The sequence below is a fragment of the Sycon ciliatum genome, chromosome 11, assembly GCF_964019385.1.
Source record: "Sycon ciliatum chromosome 11, ocSycCili1.1, whole genome shotgun sequence".
Taxonomy (NCBI): domain Eukaryota; kingdom Metazoa; phylum Porifera; class Calcarea; order Leucosolenida; family Sycettidae; genus Sycon; species Sycon ciliatum.
Genome location: NC_088653.1, coordinates 27491562 through 27517471, shown reverse-complemented (window position 1 = coordinate 27517471; position 25910 = coordinate 27491562). Strand labels below are relative to the sequence as shown.

The 25910-nt window shown below is 47.8% G+C and overlaps 1 protein-coding gene across 1 annotated transcript in view; it reads right to left on the bottom strand.

Annotated features, from left to right (window-relative positions):
• LOC135827264 (nidogen-2-like) overlaps window positions 1–25439 on the bottom strand; it is a 51934-nt gene extending 26495 nt beyond the window's left edge. Inside the window, exons 1-3 of the mRNA XM_065339792.1 lie at window positions 25337–25439; window positions 18840–18950; window positions 1648–1770 (exon numbers count right to left, since the gene is read on the bottom strand). Coding sequence (XP_065195864.1) covers window positions 1648–1770; window positions 18840–18950; window positions 25337–25439 — 337 coding nt within the window. The remainder of the gene's footprint in view (window positions 1–1647; window positions 1771–18839; window positions 18951–25336) is intronic.
• Window positions 25440–25910: the final 471 nt, after the last annotated feature.

Genomic DNA, 25910 nt, shown 5'->3' with positions numbered 1-25910 from the left:
CAAACTAAACTGGATTCACACACTCGCATAAAGGAAGACTGAAGAGAATAGGAAGACTGAAGGAAGATAGGAAAGAAAATGCCATACCTGGAATTAGCGTCAGTAACCACGGCGGCGGCTGGAGCTACGGCGAAGGGCGAGCCAGGTTTTATCGTCATCTTGGTTGAGCCGGTCATTCAGAGCGGCTAGCTCGGCGTAAGACAAATAACCTCCCTCCTCGTCTTGAATCGTGGTCTTCACATTGTCGATAGCATCGCTTTGCGCGACGTAAAGAATGATGGTCTAGCCAGGAAGAGTGTTGACGAAAATCTGCATTCCACCACGGAGACGAAGTACCAAGTGAATAGTGGACTCCTGCTGAACGTTGTAGTCAGTCAGGGTTCGGCCGTCTGCCAACTGCGTGCCGGCGAAAATCAAACGCTGCTGGGTTTGGGGAATAAACTCCTTGTCTTGGTCAGCAGCCTGCCTGTCGTCGTCTGCATCAGCTTCGCCATCACCACCGGTAGTATACATGTAGGTAGCGGGTCGCTTGGAATCGCCATCGGAGTCTCCAGTGTGTGCCGTGCGGAGAGAAGGGTGATCCACGCTAGCACCCTGACTGTGCTGCAGGCTAATAAGCAGGGCCAAGCCCAGGAAGGCAAGAAACATGATTCTCATCTTGATTCGTCGCACGGAGCTGTAGCGGGTTGAGCCATGGGGTCCGAGAAACGTGTAAAGTAACACAGTTAGGTATAGAATAAAACAAAATGAATTTACCGCTGCCACCAATTTGTAGCACGTAAAACAGGTGGGGTCGAATCTGACAAAGTTGACTATAACCACAGCTGCCACCAATTTGTAGCGGGCCGCAGTCTCTCTCGGAGGCAAATGCACACGGGTCTCAGTGAACACACTGTAACTGGCAATTGAAATGTACTGGCAACGAAATTAACTAACTGGCAACTAAATTAACTGATTGGCTACTAAATTAACTAACTGGCAATAAAAGAATCGTGAGCAGCAGCTTTAATACAAAGGCAGACTCCGTACGCTAATGTACGGGGATACGCTAACGTATGGGAATACAGTACGGGGATATGCTAACGTACGGGAATACAGTAACATACGGGATATGCTAACGTACGGGGATACGCTATACGCTACACTAATTTCGTCCACAAGTAGAAACTAGAACACGATGTGCCTCCACTGGAAGGCCAAAAGACCAACAAATTATGTACTATTGAGGTAGGTGGCATGCGGGTACGGAGAAATGTTATGTACTAACGGGGTTTATGTACTAACGAATTATGTACTAACCGACATAATTTGTATGGAAGTGATCACGTTTGGTCCGGGACTTGAGATTTCTTATGTACTAACAGGGTTTATGTACTAACCGGACTCGTATTAACGGGGGACGACCTGTATATGACTTCTTGAGTGGCAAATGACATATATACGACTTCTTGTGTGGCAAATGACATATATACGACTTCTTGAGTGGCAAATGACATATATACGACTTCTTGAGTGGCAACTGACATATATACGACTTCTTGAATGGCAAATGACATATATACGACTTCTTGAGCGGCAAATGACCATAAAATCAGCAGATTAAAGATCAACATGGAAACCAACACCAATAGTCGTAGAGCAGCATACCTGTACATTGGCCCCCGTCTCCAGAGTAACCGACAATGCATCGGCATGTGAAGCTACCATCCGTATCATTACACGTGGCACTGTTATGGCATGTATGACTTCCACCAACACATTCGTCAAAATCTGCAGAAAGACAAAAATAATCAATATTGTGACAACTGTTGCACGTTGAAACACTGCAATCCCTTGCTTAACCAGTGTTGTCAGTGTGGGACAAACATTTATAACATTTCAGCCTTTGGTATAATAATCTTGACCATTCTCATCTTTTGCAAATGGCAGGTAAACCTAACAATTGGAGGTATGGGCATTCGCAAAAACCACGTTATCTATTTTGAAAAGAATAATTGTCACCATCTGAGTTATGCACCCTGTGATGGCAAATGTGCCAAACAGCGCCTCCTTCTGCAAGCTAAAATGCTTCCTCTGCAGTCCAATTCTTTCTTGCACAAAGTCATGAGTCGAGGAGATTGCTCCACTTAGCGCAGCCACAATCACTACAACGACCTTGTCCCACACTGGCCACAAACACTACAACGACCTTGTCCCACACTGGCCACATCTGTTCTACCTAACTCTTGAGGGTTTGGCATTTCTGTATTTTGCTTTCACAGACTTTCGGTGGATGTTCCTCTACAGGAGGGCACTTACATGCAGAAACAATGCCTCATATTTGCCCTTGATAAAATTACCTCGTCTGTTTGCTCCAGAGGCCGCTACTGTTGGAATTGGCACATGCCAGTAGTTCGACACATCCGTTTCAGTACTGTAGATGACGCAAGTCAGTTGGTTGCTTGTGTATGTATTTGAAATTGAAGTAGAGTAACCCTCTTGCGCATGTTGTACGTAATGTAATGATTGATACGTACTTTCGATATTGATTTCGCTGGTGCACACGTTGGTGCAGTGCTGGTACACGCGCTGGTGCACGCGCTGATGCACGCGCTGGTGCAGCCAGTTGTTTTCCGTTGTACGTGATGCAGCTTGTTGAGGAGAAGGGTTTTCAATATCTTGTGTTCAGTTCTTCTTGCTTCTGGCCTGGTCGAGGTCGTGCTTTTTTCTTCTGTAAACTTCTTGTGCATTTTGGAATTGAAATTAATAATTATAGTCCAACTTATATCCTTGCGCTGGTCTGGTGGTGGATAATTCCACAACAACGTGGTACCGAAACCCGGTTTTGAGTGGACCGTTGGCGCTTTGTGGTTAGGTTCTCGGAGAGTATTAATTTTGTTATTTCACTGCCTGTTTCAGTAGTAATGGCGTCGTCTGCTGGACATTCCTTGTTGCGGCCGTATCGTGGAGGAGATGACGACCTGGAAGCGTTCTTGCTCAAATTCCGCGTGGTGTCACGGATACAGAAATGGACGTTGGAGGCTAAAAGAATGGACCACTTTCCTTTATTCCTAGACAAGGACGCGTTCACTGTTTGGAGTGCGCTGCCGGACGTCGAGCAGACCAGTGAGGAGGTTGTCCATGGTGCGCTCCGAGCCGCTTTCTGCATCACGCCAGCAGAGGCGTATAAGAAGTTTGTGGCAAGAACTCTTCGTCGGGGAGAGAGCGTTGACGTCTACTTGGCCGACTTGAGGAGGTTTCTCCGCCAGAGTGGTCATGTGGAAGCGCGTGACACTTCGTCAGGGAAGTCGTGTGACCCAGTGCTCCTGGAGCAGTTTCTGCTCGGCATTCCGCAGGCACTGGCATGTCAGGTGCGCCTCCAGCATGCTTTGCACTGTATGACTGTGGATCAGTGTGCGGATCAAGTTCGCGTGTTGGTTTCTGCAACCCAGGTGTCGGCTGCACCAGTACAGGGTGCACGTTCTGCGGCATTTGCAGCGACGTCGTCTAGTAGCAGCGGACCTAGCAAGCGGTCTGTGTTGTGTTACCGGTGTAATAAGGTCGGCCATATTCAGCGGAATTGCCCGCAGCTACCTAAGTCACCAGCATCCGGCGAGCCTGTTTGCTATGGTTGCAAGGAGCGAGGCCACGTCCGCAGTGCGTGCCCCCAGCGGAAGGGGTGTGCTGGAGCAGCTGCAAGTGAGGATGTCGGCCATGTCTGCGTCGCGTCGGAGATTGATGGGCCCGCAGTAGCGTTGCCACGGATCTTCTTGCCTGTGAAGCGTTGTGATGCGGTGGCGTTTCGGCGTTGTGTTGCTGCCATCGACTCGTGCTCAACACACACGTTGGTGTCTCGTCAGTTGGCAGAGGACTTGGCACTGGAGGTGACGACGTCAACGCCTGATATCATCACCGTTGACGGCAATACACTCAAGGTATTGGGCTCGGCTGTTCTGGATGTCGAGCGGGTGGACGAGACGGTATTTCTGCCTTTCTCGTCTGTGTCTGTATCAATTGTTCCGGAGTTGAGTGTTGTGAATGCGGATGTGCTTCTGGGCCTCAACCTGATATCGCAGCATGGCGGAGTCGACCTCAAGTACGCGGACTCCAAGCTCGTCGGAGCATCTTTCGGTCAAGCAGCTTCAGCTTCCGCAGATGTGCCCAGTTCGGACGTGCGCAATGATGACGGTGATTCGCCTCAGCTGCTACGCCATGTTACCGTGGAGCATGACGGGGAAGATGTCATTCTGACCACTGCGGATGGGTCAGTTCGTTGGCGCGCTGATGTTGGCTACTGGGAGCTTACGTGGGCATGGAAAGACGAACTCCCCACTCGTCCAGTCGGGTCAGGCATTGGTGAATATTCCCAGCATAGCCTGTCAACAGACCAGGAGGCACAGTTCTGCGAGGAAGTGGACATGTGGATCCGCTATGGATGGTTGGTACCCCATGACCAAGCAGTCCATGGTGAGCCTGGTGCTGTGTTGCCCTTGTTGGCGGTGGCCCAGACGCACAAGGAGTCCACCCCTGTCCGCCCGTGTTTGGACTACCGGCAACTCAACAAGTTTATTGTGTCGCATCCAGGTTTGGACGTGCCTGTTTGCCAAGAGAAGTTGCGTCAGTGGAGGTCTATTGGCAACGCCGGCAGCCACGTGTTGCTGGACATCAGCAAGGCTTACCTCAACATCCGCATCGCGCCAGCTCTCGCCAAGTTCCAAACGGTCATCTGGAAGGGCCAGCTGTTTGCAATGGAGAGGATGGGCTTCGGTCTATCGATTGCGCCCAAATTCATGGACATAATCGTCAAGTGGGTCCTCCGTGCGTATGCTGATGTGGACAACTATGTCGACGATTTGTATGTTCCGAAGCCTCGTCTGCGTGCTGTCACCGATCAGTTGTCGCAGTATGGGTTGCCCACCAAGCCAGCGGAGCCAGTCGTCTCTGCTACGGTACTTGGTCTGCAGCTGTCAGAGTCTGCAGATGGCCAAGTGAGGTGGAAGCGTCGTGGTGACGTCATGCCGACCTGTCAGCCCGATGCCATCACACGACGCGAGATTTTCAAGTGGTGTGGCAAGCTGACCAGCCACTATCCCGTCGGCTCCTGGCTGCGCCCAGCGTGCAGTTATCTGAAGCGTCTGTCTAGCCTTCAGCCTGGATGGGATGATCCAGTGTCTCATGAAGTCGTCGCTTGTTGTGCGGAAGTCATTCACCGTCTGCAGACCGATGACCCTGCGCAAGGTGTGTGGTCAGTTCCTGAAGGCGCACAGTGGTCGTTGTGGTGTGGTGCTTCGGACATCGCACATGGTGCTGTCATTCAGGCCGATGGTATGATCGTCGAGGATGGCTGCTGGCTGCGGCAGAAGGACGACCGGCGACACATTAACATCGCTGAGCTTGACGCCGTGATCAAGGGATTGAACCTTGCCGTGCAGTGGCAAGTGAAGGAGCTCACGCTATTCACCGATTCCAAGACTGTGGCTGCTTGGTTGCAATCGGTGCTTGGCAATGTGTCTCGTGTTCGCGTCAGCGGCCTGCAGCAGGTACTTGTGCAGCGCCGTCTCCAGATTATCACTGATCTCGTCGCTGTCACGGGCTTGACGGTCAAGGTCCAGTGGATCAGCAGTCAGCAGAACAAGGCGGATCAATTGACCCGTGTTCCCAGCAGCTGGATCCGATGTGGCAAGACGCTCCTTGCTCGGACTGCACCGTCCGTCACCGCTGCGGTGGTGACCGTTGGTCCATTCTCATTGGACAGAGTATCTGCTGCTCAGAATGCAGATCCTCGGATTGTTTCGACTCGCCAGCAAGTCATCGATGGTGACCCAGTTACTGATCCTGCGTTTGTCAAGGTCAAGTCACAGCTCGTAGTCCATGATGGTATGCTGTGTCGAAGTGTGAAGTTGCCGCCCAATGATGCAGTCGTCATTCCTGTTATTCCTAGTTCACTCGAGTCCGATGTCGTTCGTGCTGCTCATGTGAACTGTGGTCATGCGTCTTGGGAGGGTACATGGCGCTTCCTCCGCTCGAAGTGCTATTTCCCGAACATGGCTGCCCAATGTCAGCAGTTTGTGCGCCACTGTTCGCCGTGTGCTGCTGGTGGTGAGAAAGTGGTGGATGTTGAACTGCTGAAGCGTGATGCTGTTGCTGATGTGCCTGCTGCAGATGCTGTTGCGGATGTGCCTGCTGCAGATGCTGTTGCTGATGTGCCTGCTGCAGATGCTCTTATTGATGTGCCTGCTGCAGATGCTGTTATTGATGTGCCTGCTGCAGATGCTGTTGTTGATGTGCCTGCTCCGGGTGCTGTCCCTGATGCTGGGTCTGGGTTTTATCCCCGTGATCCTAATTATGTGCCGCTTCGAGCCCCTGCCGATGATCCTGCTCCGTATCAGTTTCGCCCATATGGCCTCCGTCAGCGTGGTTCGCTTGCACCCCCTCAGCGCTTCCGTTAGTTTTGCTTTGTGGCGCTATTTAGTTTTTGTGGTGGTATTTTCTTTGGCATACCACCAGGGGGAGAGGTGAAGTAGAGTAACCCTCTTGCGCATGTTGTACGTAATGTAATGATTGATACGTACTTTCGATATTGATTTCGCTGGTGCACACGTTGGTGCAGTGCTGGTACACGCGCTGGTGCACGCGCTGATGCACGCGCTGGTGCAGCCAGTTGTTTTCCGTTGTACGTGATGCAGCTTGTTGAGGAGAAGGGTTTTCAATATCTTGTGTTCAGTTCTTCTTGCTTCTGGCCTGGTCGAGGTCGTGCTTTTTTCTTCTGTAAACTTCTTGTGCATTTTGGAATTGAAATTAATAATTATAGTCCAACTTATATCCTTGCGCTGGTCTGGTGGTGGATAATTCCACAACAAAATGTTTGATGCATCATACTCTGGCAAAACGTCCAGTGGAGATACTCTGCTGATCTGTTCGCCCCGATGCCATAACGTTTTCCAGAAAATGCATAATGCAACAAGGTGGACAACCATTTCCTCACGATTGTACCGATTGTACCGGTTCAGGAAGGTAATGTCAACGTGGCCTAGGTGACCATCGATGTATTAGATTAGTTGGAGGATGAATCGTTCACGTAGATCTACCACGCTTTGGAATCCACAGTCGCTCTCGCTATGCACCTATTTCAATCGCACTTGTCACCCAAAGGGTGGCTCTCATTCCATTTGTCGCTAGTTGATGATACCAAAGCTAAATGCGAGCAGTGGCACCGCGTCTATGTTTGCAGCTTTTGCTAAATTTCCAACCGTTAATCCAGACGAGAAGCTCACTAATGCCGTAGGTCATGAGGGTTGCAGGGGAACCACCGCAGTAGGTAGTCCTGAGTTGTCCGAGCCACTGACCATTGCAACTGGAAGCTGGTGGTTCCCAGGTTCTAGGAGTAGGTGTGGGCGCGGTAGTTAGTAGAAACTTCTACAGGCTCTGAAGAATCGTGCCAGGTGCCATCATCCACTGCTCCAGTGTGTAACAATTGGTCTTCCGGCCTATGCTTCATTCTGTCCTTTATTTTATATACCTTTGAGCATCACAAGTTGGATGGGCTTGTGCATGACAAATAGCTACTAAAACTGTTAACTGCAACAGATGACTATGACGAGCACGGCACGAAACAAAAAAAGCATGAAATGAGAAAATGTACTGCACCAATCAGAACTAGAGATAAAATGTACTGCACCAATCAGGACTACAGTCCCTTGCAAAAGATTAGCAATCAGGTTTGGGTCTTAAAAAGTATGAATATATGGAAAAATTGGATAACAAAGTACATAGAGGGGCTTGTTAGAGCACCGCAAATTGTTCCGTGAAGGTTTCGGAACAATGGGACCAGCCGTAAAGGAATTAGAGTTTCTTGCCTATTCCCATGGTTTACAATTTACCATGGAAGCAAGTATCGATTTTTTGATCAAAACCCACGATTTATCCCTTCCTTTTTGGCCTTGTGGTCATCAATGCTGTCTGCTGACCATGACTTTGTGGGTTCAAATCCCAACCTATTATCAAATCAAACTTTTTTCATTGTTTTGGTGATCAAGCTGAGAGGGTGGCTGCAACAAACGACTTGTTGTTGGAGCTTGCGCTTCCTCCCAAACTGACTAACACTTGACTGGCTCATGCCATGTGAGCACACCCACAACACTGAAACGGTGTGAGTGAATAGAAGTCATTGCGCTGCAGCTATGTGTTGACACCGGCACATCGATCGATCAATTTCCTGTTGAGAATTATTTTTGTATTTCAAGATCGCCAATTTATTTGAATTTAGGAGTCAACGCCGTATTCTCTCAGCCTTTACAGGCATCTGTTTTTCGCAAAATGTCGTCGGAGTCACACGCATGGCTTTGCCAAGTCATGACCACGAGAATGAATCCGTGTCCATATCGCTTTCGTCACATGGTGAGTGTAAAATTGCAGCACAGCTCAAAGAAACTATTTGGTCACGAAACGATTTGGGACCGGTCCTTGCCGCGCCTCAACATTCGACATGTCCTCTCCGAGTCCATATCGATACGAGGAAGAACGTTTTTTGTACTTGTGCTTTTTTATTTTATTTTTTTAATGTTCACATAACCAGCTCGAAAAGAATAAGGAAAAACAATGGTACGGAGACTAGGACAAACTGACAAGTAATGAGCAGGCGCTGTGCCGAGACGTAGCAGTGATGGTGGGGCATTGATGACTCTTAGACCTGAGGTTTCGGCGTCACGGCCAGAAACACGCACGAAAAGCAAAGAAAACAAAGAAGATAGAGCTGTACAGGTCAGAAAGATGCGAAACCCCCAAGGCTTAAAACGAGCGAGTGTGGGGGAGAAACTATCATAGCATCATACTATTCATAGGGAATCGACTGCCTAGAGTCAGTTTGTCTTGCTGTGGGGAGGCCAGGACAGGAGAGCGGCAGGGAGGGAGTTGCAATCGCTGATACTGCAGTGTGGGAACGAGCGCTTCAGCGCCAGTGGGGCAGATGCAGGCAGCTGGTGTTGGAACTGGTGGTCATGGCCATTGACACTACCGTGCTCGCTGCGGGTTCTGGGGTTGGCAGAGGTGATATGGCGCGGTGACAAAACAGAAAGCAGCTGCGGAGGACCAGGCAAGTAGTGCACCGTGTACAGGCAGGCAAGCGAGGCAACGATATGGCGGATGGCCAAGCTGGGTAGGTGTGCCCCATGTCTGATAGCATGAAGTGCGCGGCGCTGAACATTGTTCAGACGCTGGAGGTGACACTGCGCAGCTCCCATCCATACAAGAGGCGCATACTCCATGAATGGTGGTACGAACGCCTTATACACTGTCGTCCGGCCGGCGGGGGTGAGGATGTGGGCGGCTCTGTTTAGAACCCCAAGCCGTTGGCGTGCACGGGTAGCTACGGAGTGTAGGTGATCGCCAAAGGTCAACTTGGCGTCCATCTTCACACCTAGGAGGGTGATGCTGGTTGTCTCGGGCACCAGTGTGCCACCAAACAGGAGTGGGGGGAGATCTAAGCCGGCGCATCTGGGGGTGGCTGTCATGGCCTGGGATTTAGGTGGTTCAAAAGTCACTTTCCACGTACGGCCCCACTCGTGCAGTCGGTCAGCGGGCACCTGGAGTGACTGCACTGTAAGGTTGTGTCATCAGCATAGGCCTCCAAGCTGGCGCCGTCAGCAAGAACGTCTGGCGCGTCGTTGACGGACGCCAGGAAAAGCGTTGGACCAAGAATGCTTCCCTGGGGGACTCCAGCGGAGGTCGTATACGTAGCTGACGTACGCCCTCCAACAAGGCACTGTAAGGGACGGGTGTCCAGGTATGAGGCCAGCCATCTCTGCAGCGGACCATCGATGCCTAGGCTATGCACCTTGTGGAGGAGGCCGACATGTGAGACACGGTCAAACGCTGTTCTGCAATGGTTCTTCAGCTATCTGTCCGGCCGACCACAGCAAGTGAAATGCCTCCGTCAACCACCTGGAACCCCATACACGGCCAATCGCGGTGTCCCTCAGGGCTCTGTCCTGGGACCGGCACTATTCACGGTGTACACCAGGCGCCTACCAGCCTGCCTACAGTCATCCCTCTGCCTCCTGTATGCAGATGACACCAACATCTACGCTGCTGACCCATCCCCTTCTACTGTCACACAGACCTTGGAACATGATCTGACGCGTGTGAGCAGCTTTCTGGAGGCCCGTGGACTACAGCTGAACCCATCCAAGATGCAATTCCTGCTGCTACGGAAACCCAATGTATGGGCAGACTGTGCCCTACAGTTTTGCAACAGCCGTATACAGCAATCGCAGCAAGCCAAGTACCTGGGCATCATCATAGATAAGCATCTGTCGTTTCAACAGCAAGTAAGTAACATTAGAAGTAAAGTTAATGCCAAGGTCAATGCATTTCGCCGTTGCCGTCACCTTCTCAGTGCTATAGCCAAGCGAACTTTCCTGCCGGCCCTGCCTGCCCAAAGCGTGGGAGGCCACGCAAACACCCGTTGCCTACTACTACGCCTGTCAGTATTACAACACAACCAAAAACGGATACAACACCGGACTCAACAGTAGCGCAACACACGAATCTGGCGTCACTCTTGACGACAACAACACGGCATGGGAGACCACCGGACGATCGTTCGTTAACAAACCCGACGGCGGTAACGGAAAGATCACCAGGAGAACAAAATGAAAATGGAGGAAAAACGAATCTGAGGAGAAGCCAGAGACTAGCGGAGACACGACTGAGAAAAATGGAGAAGGCGGAACCAGTAGTGGCAGGTGAAAGTACGGGCGCAGCAGTGAACACGTCAAGGGGAAAGAAGCGATGGCATGAGGAGATGGAGATGGAGGATGATGATGGGGATGAACAGGATGGTCAGGAGGAAAGCAAGGGTGAGCAGGAACAGGAAGTGGAGGATGAGAGTGATACGGACAAGGAGGAGTTCGACATCGACAAGAGCAAGTCTGCCATCTACAAGCATTTGGTGTCCAGTCCGGATTGTCGTAAGTTGTTTGACGATTCCTGGTTTAGTGTTATTTGTCGCGCGCATTTCTTTAAGCAGTTGCAGGTGTTGGAAGCTGTATATATTCGCACACGTGACCCTGTTCTATGCAAGCAAAAAGAAAATGTTGTAGCACTCACACTTTTTAAATAATACGCACTCACCAGTCTTTGTTCACACGCACTCACAGCTGCCACATTCATCTACTGCTACCATTCTCAGATACACTGCAAAGGTTCACACTACACGCGTTATGCATAACCGCTAGCTGTGCTGCATTCTCACGCTTCTTTTCATATTACTCTAGCTATATAACTGGTTGTTTTAGTGATTCTTACTATGTGACGATGTTCCACTGATGATGGTCACACGAAAACGTTCTGGAATTGTTTCATTTTAATTGTTTATACATGGTTATGAGTGCACAATTGATATTTTTCATTGCTATTTTACGACTGTTGTCTCCTCGTCGGTTATTTAAATGAAATTTACAAGTGTGAATTTTAACAATCAAAGCGAGAAATGAACAAAGGAGAAAGGAAGGAAAGACAACGTGATAACACATAACAGCAGTACATTACACCTAGAACATTAACGGCCAAGCTTGGCCGCACTAAACACAACACTAATAATAATGTAATGTCTCGATGTGTCTCAGTCTGTGTGTTTTATGATTGTGGTGCATCATGTGCTGTGTGACGAGCCGAAAGGCGTGAATTTCTGCCATATGCCCCCAGTCATGTATTTTCTTTCTCTGCATATGCCGTTTTATCTCGTCTGAGTTTGTCTGGCTTGGAGTGTCCCATGTGCAGCATGCTTGGTGTTTACTACTTGAGTAGTTCTGTTATACATGACTGTGATTTTATGTGAGTATCGAAGTTGGTATAGTTGAATTTTTCTCTCATGAATTTTATCATCAAAATTTTTGATTTTCTTTTATCTTCATTGATTGGTGCTTCACCCTTGGGTCATATGAATCCCGGTGCTGTGCTTCATGCCTCCTTTCAAGCTTTCTTTTTCTGCTTTGGGAGTGAATAAAGTCGTCATAATAATAACAATGTCTCTTTCCCTCAGACCAGTTAATAATAATAATAATAATGTCTCTTTCCCTCAAACCAGTTAATAATAATAATAATAATAATAATAAGCGCTCCTGCGATGTCCACAGCAAGGATATGAGCCGCCCCTCCACAGCCCACAGCGCTTGCCCGGGCAGTTCGGAGAGCTTGGAAAGCGTCTGATGTTGATGCAGATGGTAGTCCTCAAAATAGTTAACTGGAGTTTCCATGACTTTCGAGATTATGCACAGTAAGGATACGGGCATATAGTTCTTAAGGATTGAGCGGGAAGATTGTGGGTGGACCGGAACCACGTTGGCCGTCTTCCACATCCTAGGTTGGACTCCAGACCGGAAGCCTAAAGCAAATAACTTGGACAGTGGCTTTGCGAACTCGTGAGCACATTCCTTAAGGACGCGAGCAGGAATACCGGTCAGGCCCTGTAGCCTTCGAGACTTCGAGCCTTGCCAGGAGGCGGCGCACAGCCTCTCGGCGGTAGCGGATTGTGCGAAGAGGTGGAGCATCTGAGGGAGCAGGGTCCGGTAGGTCAGCCTCCACAAGGTCCGGACCGGCAATGCTACATTTCTTCGAGAAGAAGCGAGCGAATGCCTCTGCTTTCTCTGAGCTCGTTGTCCACTCACGGCCGTCAGATTCGACGATTACGGGAATTTCGGGCTGTGTGCGGTTGCCAGCAACGTTCTTCAACTTCGTCCACCACTGTTTGTCTCTGAGGGACCCAGTTGAAAGTCTGCGACGGAGGCTGTCCTCCTCCTGGCGACCGCTACAGTCACGGAATCGGTGAATGCCTGCTGAAGTGCTGGGTCATACGGGTGTTTTCTCCAGTCGCGCCAGCGCTTCTCCTTCTCCCTCTCTGTCTGGGTGCATTCAGGCATCCACCATACCGGATCAGAAGGCCTCGTTTCCAGAACTTTGGATGGGACAAACTGTGCAACAGCTGAAGTTATCGAAGCGGTAACCTGCTCGCACGAAGTTTCTGGGTCCTCCGTGATGATATCACCCCATTCCATGTTGCGAAGGGGCGCCCTGATGCTGACGCGAGTGAGTTGTCATTTTTCATGCTTTCGCGTGGAATATTTCTTCGAGTTCACAGCGAGTTTTTCCAGGCAGCCCAAGCGGTAAGATGGCAAACTCCCTGGGCGATCGCGAGGATTGCTAATCTTTTTGAAACGGACCGTAGAGACAAAATGTACTGCACCAATCAGGACTAGAGACAAAATGTATTGAACCAATCAGGACTAGAGACAAAATGTATTGAACCAATCAGGACTAGAGACAAAATGTATTGAACCAATCAGGACTAGAGACAAAATGTATTGAACCAATCAGGACTAGAGACAAAATGTACTGCACCAATCAGGACTAGAGACAAAAGGTATTGAACCAATCAGGACTAGAGACAAAATGTATTGAACCAATCAGGACTAGAGACAAAATGTATTGAACCAATCAGGACTAGAGACAAAATGTATTGAACCAATCAGGACTAGAGACAAAATGTATTGCACCAATCAGGACTAGAGACAAAATGTATTGAACCAATCAGGACTAGAGACAAAATGTATTGAACCAATCAGGACTAGAGACAAAATGTATTGCACCAATCAGGACTAGAGACAAAAACAGTGTACATTGAGGATTGAATATTATTATTATTGGAGGGATACCTCAAAGGCCGAAGCCTAAATCAAGGGGGTCTCCGAGAAGGAATACATCGGCGTGATATACATGTGCCATAGGGTACAATTTTAAAAGGAAAAAGAGGGTATGTTTGGGAATATCAAAGTATTGTGCAAGTTTATCTCTCAGACTTTGCTCAAAATTTGCAGGTGGCTTCCCTTTGGGGGGTAGATCGACTGTGCAAAGCCCATGAAAGGGGCTTTGAAGGGAACCTTGAAATTTGCATACTCTCAAAATGGCCGAAAATCACTCCACCTCTCTGATGCAGCTATCAAGATGCTGTGACGCCAGCTGTCCAGACAGGATTCAGATTTCCTTCTGCACTCTGTTATGCTGCACTCGCAGCTCATTTCTTCTATTCATGTTTGGTGTGCTATCAAGATCCACATACGCAGATTCCTCTGCAACCCTGGGATTTTTTCCACCTCATATGTACCGTAAGGTGGCGTGCTTCTGCTCAGTGCGTATCCCACTACTCTAGTTGCCACCTTGCGAATGGATGAGCATGCTGCCGTGAGTCTTGCGCTTGCTTCTGCCACCTTGAGGAGTTGAGGTGCCGTTTCTTCCAATTTCGCTTGGTATAATTTCTGTATTGTCTTGTCATTGATGTTTTCTGGTTATTGACCAGTCTCATAGTGCCGGTGTATAGTTCTTGCAGGAAGTAGCTGGCTGTTTTATCAGCGCTTGTAATTCAGCTATTTTCAAGACAATCATTTGTGGCGTTATATGGCGCGATGGCCCTCATCTTCTGGGATGCTGGCTAAGCGGTACTGCTCCAGGTACTCTTCTAAGGTTAGGCAAGGTTGGCTTGATGGAGTTTTGGTTGAAACTTGTTAGGGTATGCTGTGGCGTGACTCACTTGTGCACCCATAAATACAGTGATTTTTGGCCATTTTGTGGGGTTCTAGTATGCCAATTTCAAGACTGCTTTCAGAAACCCATTCAAGGGCTTTATACAGTCGGTTTAACCCCCAAAGTGAACTTACCGGTAACTTTACAGTTAGATCGTAGGGATCGACTTGCACACAGACTTCAGTATTTTCAGACAAGCTCTCTTCGGATGAAGGAGATGATTGCGAAGAGGTAGAAGTAGAAGCAAACGAAAACGGTACTTGTAAAGAAGGGGGTTACTCAGAAAGTGAGAAAATCTCCAGTAGGCAATCTATACTTGTGGAAATGGGCGTAAAGTGCCGGCTAAATACACCTCGGGTTTCGGATTATCCAAATTATTGTGGCCGGCAGGGAGTTCCATGTGGTGATCATGGAATGTAGCAGAGTGGAGCGGACATGGAGACCAGTTTGAGTGCCAGGATGTAAAAGTGCGGACGTCGCACACTCTTACGAGGTAGATAAAACTATGAAGGTGTTTGGGTATTGGCGCGTGAAATGGTGAAACAGTTTGATGCATTTCCCATTCAGCAGCTACAAACACGATCTCCATGCCATAAGAAATGCACACTTTCCAGCCATGTAAATATTGCCTGACCACGCATGCGTGCAATCGTTTCAAAGGGAGAGAGTGAAAAGGGAGAGAGTGAAAAGGGAGAGGGTGTGGGTGGGAGAGAGTGAAAAGGGAGAGAGTGAAAAGGGAGAGGGTGTGGGTGGGAGAGAGTGAAAAGGGAGAGAGTGAAAAGGGAGAGAGTGTGGGTGTATGTGTGTGGGTGTATGTGTGTGTAATGGTGTGGGCATGTTTGGATTTGGCATTTGTCCCCAGCTCCCTTCTATATCATTCACGCCGGAGCTACTGCTGCATAGCTCCAAGTCTGACGACTTGGCAACTTCACGCCTGCACCTGACTCTTGCGCTATGATACGCGTCGCTTATGATACCCCTCAGAATTTCCCACCTTGCTCTCCCTTATGTTCTGGCTGCCCGTTTTGGATCCATCAGTTGCCTGATGATCGTGGTAAAACGTGAAAACTCAGAGTTGCAACAAAGCTTCCAATCTCTTACTTGTGTATATCAGAGCATATGAATGATAATCCCACTCGAGGATTGCGGTTGCGAGATTGAGCATGTCCATTTATCATTGCTAAACCTTTTAATGCACTCCTTTTGCGCTAGGTGTACCCTGCAAGGTGGCAGGAATGCGTCTATGTCGCATCGCCTTGTCGCGCCATTCCTGTGGTTTAACCCTTTAAGGTTTTGACTTTTTAGTATACGGAATGCATATGCCACGGGAGATATAACACACCGCGTTACCTGTTGATATCATGTATGTACAAGTTTTGTTTTTCCGAAAGCTATAAGAACACTGCATCAGATAAAAAAAACTGCACTGAAAAAGAGCGATTATGTATGGAATGCCAATCGAATGAATTTTGATGATAGCAAAAAATGCGGTATTCTGAACATCTCAGTCAACTACTGGTTAGCCTGATGGGGATAATCCGTTTGTTCTACTCTCTGATGCACTCTGCACAATCTACAGGTCGTCCAGGTGGGCCTGGAAGCAATTCTGCTTCTTCTTGATGCAGTAGTGCTTCGGATTGCCTTTCCGATTTGTGCAGACGGAACAGGCATAAACACTCTTCACGCTTTTCCTTCCAGCATCTCGGCAGTATGAGCAATCCCGCCTTTTACCAGTGCTGACAATGCCATGGTGCTTCTTCGGAGACTTGGCCGTGCTGGTCGATGGTCCAGGCTTTCGAAGGGGCACCTTGGTCTTGTCAGTGATGTTCACAAGCTGCCGGATAACTGCAAGACGATAGTCAAGCTGACTGTAATCCTTCGGCATTTTGATGACGCCTGGGTTTTTAGCCACCCACTGCTGAAAGAGAACCCATGAATTCACCACAGCTACATCCACAAAGTCAAAAAACAGAGTCTTCCAGTACTTGCGTGTTTTCCGCAGCACCCTGTACGTCGCTACGTGCTGGTCGAACAGGTCCACTCCACCCATAGCGAAATTGTAGTCATGTATCAATTTTGGCTTCTTCAATTCCAGGTCACGCAAGATGTTATTTTCTTTCACCTTCCTTGTAACATTGACATAGTCAGCAGCGCTGTGCATAGTGGATATGACTGTCACCGGACGTTTGTCCATCCATTGTAGGTGAAGGAGGTCTCCACCGCGTACAAACCGCATTTTCCCTCTTTCAGCTCTACGCTGAAACGTTTTCGTATTTTTGAGGACAGCAGGGAAGCCCCGTCGATTGACCTGACAGGTTCCAGCAGCAGCAGTTTTGTGATTTTCAAAGAGGTCAGAGAACAGGTGAGGAGAAGTGTAGAAATTGTCAGTGTATAACTTATATCCCTGGCCAGACAGAGGTTGAAGGAGTTCTGTAACAATATTATGTGCCAAGCCATGATCCACTTGGCCGGCATGTTCACGGCCAGTGTAGATTTTGAAGTTATAAAGATAGTGCAGGGCACTGTCGCAAAGGGCAAACACTTTGAATCCAAAGCGAACAGGCTTGTTTGAGATGTACTGCTTGAATGCGAAGCGTGCTTTTGACTTGACCATCCGTTCATCGATCGCAATACTTTGGAAAGGCTGAAAAAGTTCCCGGCACTTCTGCTGGAAATGATCATTCACCAAGCGGACTTTCCGTAGCTTGTCAGCCGCATCCTCAGTAGTGGGGTCGACAATGTGGAGGAAACACAGCAGAGCTTTGTAGCGAATAAAGGTCGGGATCATATGCCGTGCCCACAGCCCATGAAAGAGAGTAGATGTGCTCCAGTAGTGAGATAGATGTGGCAGTCGAGCAATACCCATGTAAATTGTCAGGCCAAGTAGAGCATAAATTTCCGCTGTGTCCGTGGGCTTCCAAGCGCCATGGTCATCTTGATAGGATGGTTTTTCCAGGATGTGTATACCAGCATTATCATTAGTAAACTCCACAATAGCTTGAACGATGCCAAGTGTGAAAAAAAGTTGAAAGAAATCCAACTCCTTCACAGGCGCAAAATCAGCTGGGAAATGGCAGCCAGGTTCACGGGCAGGACGAAACTCAGGCTGGTCAGGACACTCATCATCACTATCCCAGTCGCCGACATTGTCTTCGCCCTGCACAGGAGCGGTTGCGGCACCTCCGCGCACAACTCTTCCACGTCCGCCGCCTGCAGCGCGAACTCCGCGAACTCCGCCACGAGGAGCACGCGGAGCTCGAGTTTGTCCTCTCTGCCGTGTGGGAGCTCTGCTCTCGCGTCGCGGGCGCGCCTCGTCCTCTTCACTGGAATCAGCTGATGTGTCACTCGAGTCAGCTGAGGAGCGTGACAAGCCAGCTGAAAGCGGTTCTTCTGAAGCTTCTTCTTCGCCATCATCAGCGCTGCCGTCAGAGACCAAATCTTCAACTGGATGGTCGTAGATGAGAGCATCGTCTAGCTCTGACTCTTCGCTTGATGGCAGGCCACCTGACGACTCGCCATCAGAGTCTTCATCGTGCGCGGCGGATCCAGAATGAGAAAACACAGCGGCAAGCGCTTCGTCAACAGATAAATTCTTGTGCGCCATGGCGGAAGCTTTCGAACACTTCCTGTGGCCCAGTACAAAAAAAATCAAATGTAAACCCATGCCATGTGTGCACTCAAGCGGAACGCGGAGGTGTCAGGCAGACTTGGCCATAGCGGCAGCTTCGTAGCACCAGCGAGTACGCATCCCGCATAGTTCTAAGTACGTCAGTCGAACCGGTCGTTTTCGACCGGTTCATGTATGTGTGAAACTCTAAAGGGTTAAAACCACTCCCCAAGTCTAAACTTTGTGGTAGGGGAGACGGGGGACCAACACAATTCGACTTAGGTCCTAAGTCTAGGGACCCTGATAAATCTGTTCACTTTTCAACGGGTTGTTCTAACAGTAGGTACTTACTTTGGCATGTATAGAGTGGTGTTCTAACAGTAGATACTTACTTCGGCATGTATAGAGTGGTGTTCTAACAGTAGGTACTTACTTTGGCATGTATAGAGGGGTGTTCTAACAGTCGGTACTTACTTTGGCATGTATAGAGTGGTGTTCTAACAGTAGATACTTACTTTGGCATGTATAGAGGGGTGTTCTAACAGTAGGTACTTACTTTGGCATGTATAGAGTGGTGTTCTAACAGTAGATACTTACTTTGGCATGTATAGAGTGGTGTTCTAACAGTAGATACTTACTTTGGCATGTATAGAGTGGTGTTCTAACAGTAGGTACTTACTGTGGCATGTATAGTTCCATAAAGCACCGATACATTTATACCCAGTGTTGCAAGTAAACTCTCCTGTTGGTGCATTGTCACAGCTTTGTGAACAAAATGTTGAATTGAGTTCTGCAAGAACAGAAACAAGCTAAATCGTTGGATATTGAACTGCAAGTATTGGACGTGGGCCCAACAGAGATATGGCTAGCATGGACGGCTGCTGCGGCAGCCGCTGCGGCCCATCATCATCACACTTCTCTAATAACGCCATGAATAGGAGATGCAAGACATGCATCACAATAAACTACCCGCTTATAACACTGCTTAGTCATGATCTCCGCTTGCTCGCCAAAACCTCCACTAAGCTCATCATCAATATAATATACCCAACAGGTGACGATTCCGAATGCAGAGCATTTATGGGTCAGCTTTGAGTATTTATACAATGTATAAAAACCAGCATTTGCCAAATGGAAGGAAGAATGAGGGACGGGCTGGAATGAGATACTTATACGCATGAAACTGCAGAATAGGCGAAACAGAAAATATCAAAACAGTCCTAACAAAAAAAGAACCGTCAACAATTTACTTGAACAAAATAAAACTCGAAAAACTGCCGAGTACTGTACTGTAATACTAAAGAGTTTTTGCATTTCGAATTTCGGAATTATTTCCGGAATGTGGTGGCAGGAGTCGAGAAAGTAGTCGAACTTTCGGAAGTGTTTTAGCGAAACTGCATGGTTTTCCAAAAATACATTTGTTACCTTTTTGCGTTTCCTCTAGTGGTTTTATTGCAATTGTGTATCTTGATGTTATTTCTAACACCTTTCTATTTACAGTATGTTAACTCCGACAAGCAGCAGAACAACGGAATGAATCAGAGAGGGTGTCAATGAGTCCGAGAGGGCATCAATGAATCAGAGAGTCAATGAGTCAGAGAGTCAATGAATCAGAGAGTCAATGAGTCAGAGAGTCAATGAATCAGAGTGTCAATGAATCAGAGAGTCAATGAATCAGAGAGTCAATGAATCAGAGAGTCAAGGAGTCAGAGAGTCAATGAATCAGAGTGTCAATGAATCAGAGAGTCAATGAATCAGAGAGTCAATGAGTCAGAGAGTCAATGAATCAGAGTGTCAATGAGTCAGAGAGTCAATGAATCAGAGTGTCAATGAATCAGAGAGTCAATGAATCAGAGAGTCAATGAATCAGAGTGTCAATGAGTCAGAGTGTCAATGAATCAGAGAGAGTGTGTAGAAACAACGCAATATATAGTTGGCCTGGGTAGCTATGGCGCAAGTAGCTACCCAGGCAAACGGAACCAAAGGTGAGAATGACGTAGGTGAGAATGACGTAGGTGAGAATGACGGGCGGAGGTACGTAACAAGTACTTAACTTCAGTTTCTTTGCTTTATCCTTAGTTCCGTATTTTTTTCCCACTGATGATAGGAACGAGAAAATCGATTCTGGGTTTTCAATAATATTTTTGTTATAAAATACACAGTAATACATGTCAAAAAAGTAACGTAGTTGCGTGATGTCTGCGGCCTTAATCCTATTCATAGCCATATGAAAAATATAATAATTCTCGGCTCTTTCCTGGTTGGGAGCCCATATTTGAAAAATGTGTGTATTTTAGTTTTCTGCTGCTCTCGCTGATCATAATTTTTTTGAAATTAAAAATTTCCCAAGTGTGTAGTTTTGGTTTTTGCTGCTCTCGCTGATCTCCCCATGTTGACCAGATCTTCTCACACTCCATCTTCCTCTGCCATGGAGCCTACTGACAGTACAAGACAGTAGGTTGCCAACCTTGCCTTCAGCTGTTGGATCACTCACTCCACCATCAGTTCGTCCTCGTCTTCAAACCGCATCCAAATTCGCTTTGACCTGCACATGGATTTGATCCTGCTCAGGCAACTCCTATTTTGTGCTCAACCCCTTTGTTCGCGGCTCGGTGGGATACTAGGAGACTGCACAAGTTCTAGCCTCGTCTGAGCCAAGGTTTGCTAGTATCATTAGGAAGTTCGTCAGAGACCACACGCTGCTGCCGTTGGACCAGCACGCCTCAATCGCAAAAAGTTTTCGGTTTTGTCGCCCTTGACGCTCATTTTGTTTTGCATGGCAACTCTTCGAAACGAAGTCCAATACGATTTTCGGGTTGCAAAACACTGAAAATGCCGTTTTGGGCAAGCGAACAACATTCCGAAAATCGGAATGCAAAACCTTTCAAAAGATACAGTCATGACATTGTACAGATTGTTGCCGTAGACGTACAGAGGGTCAAAGGTCATGGACATACATGATTGTACATGTCTATTGAATCCATATAAAAACCGCTCTGTGAGCGGTTCTGAAAAACCTTTACTGGTGCTGCCCTGTCGTAAAAGCAAGAAATTAGAACTGGAGCAATGTCCACCCAAATGCAAACAGATCCATCTAAATCGCGAATGACGGGACCCGAACGCACCAGTAGCACGAGGTCGGGAGGGCACATGATCATAGCAATTATCATAGGGTAACACCACCACTACTATAGTGCAGTACATTGCACATTGCGTCAGTGGCAGTGTATTGCTAGTACACGTACAATTATCGACGACCACGGCCTATGGTCTGGACCAACGTCCCCACTGCATCCACAGCTAAGAACCTCGTGCTACTGGTGCCCTGCGCATTCAGTCCGCCTACGCGACAGCGTTTACAGGTTCCAGGTTGAGAAGACTTTCATCAATGGCATCAATGGCACTTTGCTGTACGGGGTACGGAAAGGGCCTCCTCGTTCGACTTCTGCAGTTCTCCTTCCCGTCATGTCAGGGGTACCGAAAGGGGCCTCCGCGTTCGTCTTCGTCGACTTCTGCAGCTCTCAACTATTTCGCGTACGCGACATCGACGTTTACCGAGTGGCATTGGCACAAAGCAGACCGCTGACGGGGTCACGTGTCAAAAAAGTATCAACAACGTGTCGACAATGTGTTGACCACGTGTATAGTGGTATACTCAGCGGTACACTAATTCTCGTGCCATTCTCGTGTCACAAAACTGGAACATCGAGTACCATTTTGGAAAGGTTTCAGACAGGAAGCCTTTCCAATTACGAGCAAACATGCATATTATATTTGAAGTACTATTCTACTAATAAACTGCAGCCGAGAACTACGAAGTCCAAAGCTACACAACAAGTGTTGCCATATACACATCAATTACTTATTTGAAACAACCAAGGGATTGCCGGAACCAATCAAAATTATTTAGATAATCAGCATACCCAATTCTGTAGACAGCAAGCTGTTTCAGCCAGAAGATTCTAATCAGACTCCCAGTGCAGCTTAGTGGTATAATTTAACCTAACTGCCAACTATGCAAAGCTGGCATCACAGAAATTAAGACTACTCGTTGTTCTAGCACCAGAGTCAAATTGTGTGCTGCGCACTCGCAGCCACGCGATGGTCTGATCCAGGTACTAGTTACTTGAAGTAAATACTAGTCACAGAGCACGGGAATCGGGAAAGCAGTCCGCAAATTCCATGAACACGGGAATCGGGAAAGCAGTCCGCAAATTCCATGAACACGGGAATCGGGAAAGCAGTCCGCAAATTCCATGAGCACGGGAATCGGGAAAGCAGTCCGCAAATTCCATGAATACGGGAATCGGGAAAGCAGTCCGCAAATTCCATGAACACGGGAATAGGGAAAGCAGTCCGCAAATTCCATGAACACGGGAATCGGGAAAGCAGTCCGCAAATTCCATGAACACGGGAATCGGGAAAGCAGTCCGCAAATTCCATGAGCACGGGAATCGGGAAAGCAGTCCGCAAATTCCATGAACACGGGGATGGGGAAAGCAGTCCGCAAATACCATGAACACAGAGATCGGGAAAGCAGCCCGCAAATGCCATGAACACGGGGATGGGAAAGCATTACGCAAATACCATGAACACGGGGATCGGGAAAGCAGTCTGCAAATACCATAAACCCGGGGATGGGGAAAGCAGTCTGCAAATAACATGAACGACCGACTACAAAGCAGACAGTATCATGAACTCTTATAATATAATGTGATCATAATATTACTACTTATATTGTCAGGACGTTGAATGTCTCAGTACTCTATCAGTTTTGTGCCTAGTTGTTGCACTTTCTGACTGTATTAGAGTATCTGGTTGCAGTGATGGAGAGTTACTCTCAACTCGTATCCATATTTCTTTCCTTTCTACACTTATATTGTGATCATAATACTCACTTGGCAGACAGGACTGTTTCGTCCTTTGTGGACTCATTAGTGAAGCACACAGAACGTGAGGCGGAACCTGATAGCACTGGAAAACAACTTTCCCAAAGGCGGATCAAACCCGGCCCGAAAATTCCTTGCCAGAGCGTTCAAACGAACAAATCAGTGATCGTAATATTATTAAGACCTTACAGTATCGCTTTCCCAAATAAAATGTGTTCTCATTGTACAGATGAGGCAAAGCACTAAAGTTATACGGTAGTAAGTAAAATATATCCCAAAAAGCCAGCAATAAACCAAGTCAACCTAAAGATCCCTATTACTGTAAAGCGTGAAATTTTCACGGCGTTTTTAGTTCACGTTTTCAGAATCCGGACAGGTTTGCAGGGTTTTAATTTAGCGATTGCAGAATGGCATTCTTGCTAAACCTGTGGCATTCTTGCCAAACCTTTCATGGATCTCCTTTTCGCGCTGTCTAAATTTTGCAATTTCTGCGAGGTCGCGAATTTCGCAGCAATTAGACCATGGCAATAATTTCACGGTTTACAGTATTGCTTTGAATCCGCCATGTGACAACAGAACACTTACTCCGTATATATTCGCTTAAGTCTTGTAAAACTGTCCCTATTTGTGGTCGTCCTTGAGGAAACGCTCTGCAAAGTTGATGACCCGCAGTTATGTTGTTGTTTTTGAGAAACCTGAACACGACATCGAAGTACAGGACAGTTTCAGTTAGTGACACCCTGCTAATTCATTATGAAAACTCTATGAACCCTACATGCACACTGCATTCACCCTGCAATGGGGAAGTGGTTGACGTTGTGGAAAGATTCACATGCCTGGGGAGACAATTCATCTTCTTCGACAAAGCGACTGCAGAGCTGAGAGGTCTTTTGAACCTGGCAAGACAGAAAGTGAGCAGGCTTGACCCCATTTGAGATTGATAATGAGTAAGACAAAAAACATTCGTCTTAGTAGGAGAAAATATTTTTAAGAGGTTCGTCAAATCATGTGGCATTTTTCAGCATACCAAGAGTGGACAGCCTAGGTATGGTTTGCTTCAATCCCTCTCAATACATGATAAACCTTGGAAGGACATTTCAATGAGTTTCATTTTTGGGTTGCCTGAGACCCGCGGGGTTTTAAGAGAGCATGCCTGAGAATACCAAAGTATGTGTGCAAGTGGATCTCTCCGATTTCGGTCAAAATTTGCAGGTATGTTCTCTTTCAGGTGTAGATCAATTGTGCAAAGCCCTTGAAGTTCTGAAGGGAACCTTGAAACTTGTATACCCCTCGAAAATGGCCGAAATATCACATTATTTATGGGTCGAGAAACGAGTCACACCACAGCGTAGCGTAGATGAGCAAGCTATGAACAAAACTCCATCAAACCAACATTGCCTCACCTTAGAAGAGTTCCTGGCGCAGTACCGCTTAGCCACGCTAGGATCCCAGAAGGCGAAGGCCATCACCCCGCGACGCGACAAATGATTTTCTTGAAAATAGCCAATTTACAAGCTCTGGGAAAACAGCCAGCTACGGCCTCAATTGGCCAGAACTATACACCGGCAGATAGTAGAACACCTCTTCTAGCGCTGAGGACATGCCCCCCCCATCTTTCTTTCGGGGTTTTCTTGAAATAAACTTTTTTGAATTGTTCCACTCGACCATGCTGAAATACGGCCCAGGAAAGCTCGCCTCTTTCCTGGGCACTACGCCAAACTCCGCAGAAGAAGGTGTATTGTTGACTCTGACAAGGAATAGCAGCGGTGATTAGTTGTCACTCCAAACGACAAGCTTCTTCTTGCGCAACCAATAATTGTTTGTGTGACTGTTGATGCAAAAGTGACTGAATTCCCGATCACAGTTTTTGGAAGATGCGCGGTGAGATTGCGTGCTCTGTGACGTAGAATGATGCTTCCTGGATCACGAAACGCGCCTGTCGATCGCGATCGTGCCTTGAACGCTACTTGGAACAGACCGTGATCTGGTGATGGCTGAGGTAAGAAGCGCTGCATTTCCTGTCCTAGGCAGGACATTTCTTGTCATTGGCAGGCCTAAAAATAAGAGAAGGCGAGAAAGAGGAAGTCAACTGGACCAGTCTTTGTCACCGGCGCTCATGCAGGAATTTACGGAGGAAGCTGCGAAAGAAGACGCTGGCGAAGACACCAGGACGATCCACAACGATACGTCGATTGAATTTGCAAACGAACGTCTTGCAAGGGAGGGATCAAGGACTCCCAGCATTTCTGATGAGCGACGTGAGTACCAGTTGCGGGAGCTGGCCTACCAAACGCAGCTAGGGCATTTACACGCTGAAGTAGAGCAGCTGCAGGGGGACGCAGACACGCAGGGACATCAAGCCCGGAGATGGCAAAGCGACAGGAACACATGGAGCAATGATCTGGAACTTGCGAGCCAGGCCAGGGAGGACTCTCGGGTTGAACTCACTATTGTTTCAAAGAAGTTGCATGCGACAACGAGGAACTGTGTCACCCGCTAGATCGAACAGTCTGGGCCAGAGAAAACACCAGAGAGGAAAGAGAAGCAGCTGAAATATTTATGAAGTATATGCTCTATGTTGGCAAATGACATGAGCAAAAAAAGAAAAGAAAATTGCTGGAGGAAAGAGTCTCGGCGCTAAGACCAAAAGTTTTCCGAGATGCAGAACCTATGATTGACATCACAACCACTTTTGACAGCAAACGACCCGCAATGTGCTGGTTACAACAACATGATACACGTAGACTACAGACAGGGCAGTTAGCTTTTTTTTTGAGCTCCGTAGTTTTTCGCAGGTTTTGTAGGAGCCAGCCGGCAGCAGGCCGGTCTGGACCAGGGTAGGGACTGGATAGTTTAAAATT